This window comes from Chelonoidis abingdonii, chromosome 17, assembly GCF_003597395.2.
Source record: "Chelonoidis abingdonii isolate Lonesome George chromosome 17, CheloAbing_2.0, whole genome shotgun sequence".
NCBI classification, from domain to species: Eukaryota; Metazoa; Chordata; order Testudines; family Testudinidae; genus Chelonoidis; species Chelonoidis abingdonii.
Window position 1 is genome coordinate 39,648,744 of NC_133785.1, and position 8,865 is coordinate 39,657,608.

At 38.4% G+C, this 8,865-nt stretch overlaps 1 protein-coding gene across 5 annotated transcripts in view; it reads left to right on the forward strand.

The window, feature by feature from the left end:
* CFAP20DC (CFAP20 domain containing) overlaps positions 1-8,865 on the forward strand; it is a 219,341-nt gene that overhangs the window by 113,046 nt on the left and 97,430 nt on the right. For 3 of the 5 annotated variants that reach the window (XM_075073395.1, XM_032781824.2, XM_032781825.2), the window contains exon 8: positions 2,365-2,505. In XM_075073395.1, the coding sequence (XP_074929496.1) occupies positions 2,365-2,505 (141 nt within the window). Of the gene's footprint in view, positions 1-2,340; positions 2,506-8,865 lie in introns of all 5 variants that reach the window. The other 2 variants (XM_075073396.1, XM_032781822.2) reach the window with 1 other exon arrangement.

Here is an 8,865-nt window from a genome sequence, read left to right on the forward strand (position 1 = left end):
GATAGCTGAGGAACAGCTACCCACAGTGCACCGCTCCTGAAATCGATGGTAGCCTTGGACCATGGACATAAGCAATCGATTTTTTGATCGCACTGTGGACGCGCAAAACCGATTTTATAACATCGGTTTTGTAACATCGGTTTAAACTACTTCGAAATAATCGTGCAGTGTAGACGTACCCTCAGAATGAGAGTGGGAATCAGAACACCATTTAATGTCCATAGTGGTCCTATAAGCAGAAATTCCTTTTTTCATTAAAGAAAATAGATGTGAGTTTCAAAAGATCTGAACATCATGGACCTTTCCAGACCACCCCACATTGTTGTTCAGCCTGTTTTGGTGATCAACCAGGCCTTAGAGCAACATGGAGAAATACCTCTTTCTGTTTATGATATGTAAAGCCTGTGGAGAGCAAAAAGAATAGGCATATGGGCCCCAGCAGAGGCCCGAATACAGTTTGGGTAGCCCAACCCTGCAAATCCATCAGTCTCTTGTGCATTGCCAAGCTTTGTGATCCCCACCATCAGCACCTTCTTTAGCATATCACATGCCTCCTTGACAACAGCTCTGACAGTCAGTATACCAATGGCGAATTGGTTAGCTATTGACTGATAGCAACTGGAAGTGGTGAGCTTCTTCACACAGAGAGAAGTTTTCGTGTTAGTGTGCTGCTGCCACAGCTTTGAGGTGAGCTCCATGCAGATGTATTGGAAAGTACCTGCTGTTATCCTCAAATTCTGGCACCACGGCTGGTCATCCCAGGACTGCATCACTATCTTCTCCCAGCATTGCTAGATGCCTTTCTGAAAGATATGTTCTAACTCAAACAAAAGTTATGAGCTTGTAATGTGTCTGGATAACAAACTAACAACTTTTTTTAAAAAATTTGCTATTGTGGGGGGTCTACAAGTTCTTCATCCAGACTGAAGCATTAAAGTAAAAAGAAAATATTTATTTTTACAAAAGAAAGAGGTAGAGTTTTGAAACACAGACTCCCATTTTTTAAGCAACATTTTCCGGATGAAACTACTGCAGTGCTCTCTATATGGAGCTACATCGTGAGACTACACAGAAGATGTAGTTGGTGTAGAACAGTGGCTCTTAACCCTTCCAGACTACTGTACCCCTTTCTTACAACTACTTGCTTACAAAATCAGACACAAAAATAACAAAAGTGTGATAAGAACGGCCATACTGTGTCAGACCAAAGGTCCATCCAGCCCAGTATCCTGTCTGCCGACGGTGGCCAATGCCAGGTGCCCCAGAGGGAGTGAGCCTAACAGATAATGATCAGGTGATCTCTCTCCTGCCATCCACCTCCACCCTCTGACAAATAGAGGCTAGGGACACCATTGTCTATTACAGCGCACTATTACTGAACAACTGCTGACTTTCTCATTTTTTACCATATAATTATAAAATAAATCGATTGGAATACATTTCAATGTGTATATAGAGCAGTAGAAACAAGTCGTCTGTATGAAATTTTAGTTTGTACTGACTTTGCTAGTGCTTTTTATGTAGCCTGTTGTAAAACTAGGCAAATATCTAAAGGAACTGATGTACCCCCTGGAAGACCTGTGTGTATCCCCAGAGGCATGCATACCCCTGCTTGAGAACCACTGGTGTAGAAGGTGGCATTGCTAGGTATTTCGACATCTCTGTGGCCTTAATAGTGGAAACTGCTAACTGGGAGCTCAAAAACAGACCCAGTTAATCCAGCTGGAAAATTTGGCCATTAGCATCTGTAGAACAAACATTCCCTACTAAATCTAAATCGTTTCAGGGAATAGTTGCACCTTGCTAATCTGCTCACACACCTTTTTTTTTTTTGTTAAATTAATACAAACTACTGTTTGTCCCTACCTCAGCAAAGTGTAATACTATTTACTAGGAATTCAATATTTGCTACTTTAGTAATTGTACCAGCGGTCAGTACAGTATTCTGATGCACAACATGTCAGAAAATGAGAAAAATGAAGTAGTATAGCTGAAACTAAACTTTGGTCAAAATAATGAACAAACATTTTGTGACACTAGCTTTGTTTACTTACAGAATTCATTCATTCACCATGGCTATCCCAGTTATTTGCACAAATTAGCAAGTTTAACTGTAGAAACATTTGGACCCTAATCAACTTGACAGTGTTGTTTTAGAATTAACAAGAACATTCTTTGAAAAATCAATAGCTGCACAAGGTTTTCAGTGACTTCAATGTGTTATAAATATGTGATCATATAAACTGGCCTTTATAGCCCAAATAACAAATCATTTAATCGTACTGCATTCCTGACCATGTTAGTTATAAAAAAAAGTGAAGTCTTTGTTTTTAATTCCAGATATATTTGGTCTTCCATTCACAGCTGATGACCCCACAGATACTATTCCTCGAACCTGCCAGCTAAATACAGATGTGCCACAAGTCACACAACTGCTTAACATGACTAAACTTCACCAGCCAGAAATAAGATTTGGAGGTCGTCCCTTAACTTCATCAGAATCAGGTATGCTGTCTTACTAAAATTACCGCGTGTGTGTGTGTGTACGATATATAGTAATATAATGTGCATACAGGTAGATACAGTTTGATGTGTCCTGTAACACATTTTAAGGGTCCAGTTTTCTCATCTAGACACCAGTACATGCCTAAAATTATATGCACTCACATATGCACCTACGTTTTGTAGGTGCAAGAGTACATGCATACTTGAACAATTCTAATGCGCATGCTTGCAAAGTCCTGGGATTTAGAAGCACAAAACCCATTATAATGAGTTTTGTAGGTGGAAATTCTAATGATTGTATGCTCAGTTGTTAGAATTTTAAAGTGTACACTTGAGTGTTTTGCCAATAGAATAACAAAGCATCTGGAAGATTATAGAAAATTAGGGTTGGAGGAGACCTCAGGAGGTCATCTAGTCCAGCCCTCTGCTCAAAGCAGGACCAACAGCAACTAAATCATCCCAGCCGGGGCTTTGTCAAGCTGGGCCTTAAAAACCTCTGAGGATGGAGATTCCACCACCTCCCTAAGTAACCCATTCCAGTACTTCCCCACCCTCCTAGTGAAATAGTGTTTCCTAATATCCAACCTAGACCTCCCCCACTGCAACTTGAGACCATTGCTTCTTGTTCTGTTATCTGCCACCACTGAGAACAGCCGAGCTTCATCCTTTTTGGAACCTCCCTTCAGGTAGTTGAAGGCTGCTATCAAATCCCCCCTCACTCATCTCTTCTGCAAACTGAACAAGCCCAGTTCCCTCAGCCTCTCCCCATAAGTCATGGTCACTTCTCACTAATCATTTTCATTGCCCTCCATTGGACTCTCTTCATTTTGTCCACATCCTTTCTGTAGTGGGGGGTCCAAAACTGGACACAGTACTCCATATGTGGCCTCACCTGTGCCAAATAGATGGGAATAATCACTCCCTCTATCTGCTAGCAATGCTCCTACTAATGCAGCCCAATATGCCATTAGCCTTCTTGTCAATAAGGGCACACAGTTGACTCATATCCAGCTTCTTGTCCACTGTAATCCCCAGGTCTTTTTCTGCAGAACTGCCACTTAGCGGTCCCCAGCCTGTAGCAATGCATGGGATTCTTCCATCCTAAGTGCACAATTCTGCACTTGTTCTTGTTGAACCTTTTCAGATTTCTTTTGGTCCAGTCCTCCAATTGGTCTAGGGTCACTCTGGACCCTATCCCTACACTACAGCATATCTACCTCTCCCCCCAGCTTAGTGTTATCCGCAAACTTGCTGAGAATGCAATCCGTCCCATCATCCAGATAATTAATGAAGATGTTGAACAAAACTGGCCCCAGGACAGACCCTTGGGGCACTCTGCTTGATACCAGCTGCCAACTAGATATCGAGCCATTGGTCACTACCTGTGGAGCCTGACAATCTAGCCAGCTTTCTATCCATCTTATAGTCCATTCATCCAGCCCATACTTCTTTATGAACTTCATGAACTGGCATGGATTCTGAAATGGAAAATCATGTCTCACTGATCTGTTAGAATTCTTTGAATGTGTCAGTAAAATAGTGCATGAAGAAAAGCTTTTTGACATAATTTATTTATGCTTCCAAAAGGCATTCTGTAAGGTTCTGCAAAAAAGGCTAAAAGCTAATAAAGATGCTAAGTAATCACAGGGAGAGAGAGGCAAAGTACCGTCTTAGATAAAAAACTGGCTAAGAGACAGAAAGCAAAGAGGATTCAGTTTTCAGCGTGGCAAGATGTTAACAGAGGGGCCTCAAGGTTCTAGGCTAGAGCCTGTGGTGTTGTTCAGTATATTTATTAATGACCTGGAAAGGTGAGTGAATAATGAGGTAGTAAAATTTGCAGATGACATCTTCATTTAGGTTGGTCAGAACCAGAGAGGACTGTGAAGAACTTGAAAGAGACCTGAAAGAGCTTGGTGAACAGGCGACACAGTGAAGCTGAGTGTCAATAAATGCAATGCACGTTGGAGGGAAAAAATTACTCTTATACCTTACTGATTTCTAAATTAACTGTTTCAACCTAAGAAATGGATCTGAGCATCATTATAAGCAGCTCAGTGAAAATGTCTGTTTAATGCACAGCTGCAGTCAAAAAATCAAACAGGATGTTAAGCTGCATAAGCAATGGGATGGAGAATAATAGAAAAAATATTATAAGGCCTGTTTTAAAATCAATGGTGTATCCTTACCTAGATTACTGAGCAACTCATCTCAAAAAGAATATTGTGGAACTAAAGGGGTTCAGAGATGAGGAACAGAATGATCAAAGGCCAGGGTTAGCCAGTCTCTAACTATTAGAGATCAGGATGAGACCTATAATGTGTGGGCAGATTGTCATGCCTACCTCAGGGTTCTGCCATCCTCTGAATCATATGGTTCTGGCCACTGTCAGAGTCAGGATACTGGACTAGATGGACCCTTGAAATGTTCCCGTCTGGCGGTCCCTATATTAATATATTTGCATCTGCAAAGTGCAGGGATATGTATGCAAAATATTGTGTATACCCAAGTAGAGGTTAGGCAGATGAAAAAATGACACTGAAATTTTTATGGGAAATATTGTAAAGTTTAGCACATTGTTATGGGTGAAAAATTTTGTAAATTGTGTTGATGTCTGGAAATATAGCTGTGATCTTAGCATCCCCACTACAGAGGTAAGTAGATTTTGGGTCAAACCATTTAAAGAGCTAGTGCTTGTCCACAAAGCCACACTTCTCTTAGAAACCATGGGTGAAATCTTGGCCCTATTGAAGTCAATTGAAGTTTTAGCATTGACTTCAGTGGCGTCAGGATTTCACCCGAGGTCTTTTAATATCTTGCTACAAAAGAATGAATCCTCCTTTTAAACAATTCTGTAATGTTAAAAGATCTTTATTAAAGAGCAGCGACATGTGAGCCATGAATAATTAATTTAAAGTTATATGTCAGTACTCTTGTAACTAATATGAAAGTATTCATAAACAAAAATAACAGCACTATTTTAAAATACTATTTCAGACAAATACTTAGATAAATACTGTAAGTATTTGTTATTTTTATTCCATTCTTCATATCAAAGTCTTTTCTAGGTTAATTTTACAAGACATTTAATTATATGTTTGAATAAATATTCAAAGCTACACCCAAGAATTCTAAGTGTCTTTTTGTTTTAAAGTTCAAGGACACCATGATGCATTGCATTAAAGGGCACTTGGAGAACTCTTGACTGCATTATTAATTAATTTTTTTATACCTGAACTAAAAATTCTTGATAGACTTTATAGTTGAGCCTGTCCATTGATAAGCAGATGTGCATCACTATGTGTCTTATCAAGGATCTGAACATGGAATTTCATTAAATAATATCCTCCTTTTCATTTCATAAACATCTACACACTATTTAAATGCCATCTAAAAGTATAGGAACTCCCATGTTCTGGTCATCACTTTTCAGGCCCAATCCTGCTCCCACTGATGTCTGTGGTAAAAACTCACATTGACTCCAGAGGGAGCAAAAGTAGGTCCGTGGTGGTGTACACTTTTATTGCCCAAGAATAAAAACTGATTAGAATACGAACGTAAAAAACAGATGATCTTTGAATGTCATGAGTGAATATAAATGAGTATCTTCACTTGTACAATAGCATACACTTGCATAAATTGTAATGTTTGCTTCCAAATGTACATGCAGTATGAGAAAAATCAGAAAATACTGGCATGCACATTGCATGGGTCCTTTTTCAGGAATTTTATTTCATTAACAGATTACAGTTTTTCCAAAATTAAGAGCATGTTGTCACTTCTAGGTTGTCATGTAGGAGTAATTTTCTTGAATTACAAATAGAGATGTAACCTGTTCAAGAGCAAGAGTGTTTTGAATGTTTTTAATTAAATTAATAAAACCAGCATGTATCCAGTAAATCATTGTGTCTAATTTAACTAAAAATTTACACTGTTAATTCTTTCAATTCCCAACTCACATTAAGTAATGACTGTTAGTCAATGTAGGACTGTAAGAAGTAATTTTTTTTTCATTAATGGGACCTCAGTTTAATTGAACACAGAATCAAGTCTGGTTATTTAAATTGAGTAGTTCAACTCACTAATGACAAGATGTAGTGGTCCACTAAGCACGGATCAAAACCAGTAATATACTTAAAAATTAGTACTCTATTTGCCTGAGTGCTTTCATTTCCAATGCAAGCAACAATGTGAGTTGTTTTTTCTTTGTTTTAAATAAGGACAGCCATGTTTCTTTTGGACTGTACTCTTTGACTGTAGGAGTGGGGGGAAATGTGTCTACCCAGGATAAGTATTTGTATCAAAAATAATGTTAATTTTAATTTTTTCTGGCTCTACCTTGTCATATAACTGCATATGACCCAGCTAATTTAAAATAAGAGCTTGTTCACATTTTGCGTACAGAGCACAAATATTGTAAGCAGATAGTTTCAGTCCTACTTTTTCTTCCTCTTAAATTAAACGTTTTACAGATTTTTGGAACTAAGTGGACTTCAATTACATTTCCGCTGCATACATCAAATGAACTGAGACAGAAGAAAAACATTCCTAATTGATTTTACATTTTATAAATTTGAATTTCAAAAAATTGTAAAAAAAAACAACAACAAAAAAAACAAACAAACAGGCATAATCTGAGTTGGCGATTACTGGTGTGAACAAAGTTGTACAAACTTATCCGTCCTCATATTTCTGTGTATCAATATGAAACAAGAAAGTGTCCTGGAACATGTTATCAAGGCACCTCTTCTAAGAAATACAAGCAAGCTGTGTTTGCCATAATGTGTTTTGAAACAAAGATGCGTACAGTATGGGCAGATTCATATGTCCTCCTGCAGGAGATTTTTGTTCCAACTTTTTTTTCAGTTTTCCCCATCTCTTCACCTTTTTATGACTTTATAAACTTTTCAGTAACCAGATAAGGTAGTAAAAGATTATATCTGAGAAACAGAACACATATCTTGGACATCTAACATAGTGAAAGCCAGTGAAAATGAGGTAGGATCAGAGGCTAAAATAGGGAAAGAACAAGTTAAAAATTACTTAGACAAGTTAGATGTCTTCAAGTCGCCAGGGCCTGATGAAATGCATCCTAGAATACTTAAGGAGCTGACTGAGGAGATATCTGAGCCATTAGTGATTATCTTTGAAAAGTCATGGAAGACAGAAGAGAATCCAGAAAACTGGAAAAGGGCAAATCTAGTGCCAAACTATAAAAACGGAGATAAGGACAACCCGGGGAATTACAGACCAGTCAGCTTAACTTCTGTACCCAGAAAGATAATGGAGCAAATAATTAAGCAATCAATTTGCAGCTGGGCAGCAGATGTGTGCTAACTGGGCCTCATGCAGCCCACGGGCTGCGGATTGAGAAATGCTGATGTAATAGCAGCATAACTATGACAGTTACTTTACAAAAATAATAGAAATCAGATGAGAGCCTCATGTTAGCTCATTATAGTATTTTGGCTAAATTTGTAATAGGGTGACCAGACAGCCAATATGAAAAATTGGGACAGAGTGTCATCTAGGTGCTCATCTAAGAAAAAACCTTGAATATCAGGACAGTCCTTATAAAATCGGGACATCTGGTCACCCTAATTGGTAACAAATGGAGTCTTTTTGCTATTCACAATATTTGTTACTAGATTATTCTAGATCATTGTATTTTGTTTAATTTCACTTCTTTGTGGATGCTGATGAAATCACAGTATACTAATCCTCCTTTTTCTGTTGTATCTTAGGTATCATACTTTACAAAATCCTTGATCTATACTATCAGTAGCTATAATTCTTGTAGCCAAAGGATTATAATATTGCTTACTTTATCCTTTAGAATATATGTAGTATGTATTTTTATGTAGTTACATCTAGAACTTAAGTGGATGATTTGTTGTGCTCTCAAGACTTTTTACCAAACTGAGTTGATAGGCTGAATACAGAGAAAATGTTTCACATTGTCTCAGCATGCATTACACACACCTGACCTTACAATGAAAGCAGTGTTGTTGGGACCTTGTGAGTTACTTACACAGCCAAAAAGAACATGGAGCTAGCAGGATGTTATTAGATAGAATCATAGAAGATTAGGGTTAGAAGAGACCTCAAAGAGGTCATTTAGTGCAAACCCCTGTTCAACGCAGGACCAACTCCAACTAAATCATCCCAGCCGGAGCTTTGTCAAGTCTGACCTTAAAAACCTTTAAGGATATAGATTCCACCACCTCTCTAGGTAACCCATTCCAGTGCTTCACCACCCTCCTAGTGAAATAGTTTTTCCTAATATCCAACCTAGACCTCCCCCACTGCAGCTTGAGACCATTACTCCTTGTTCTGTCATCTGCCACCACTGAGAACAGTCTA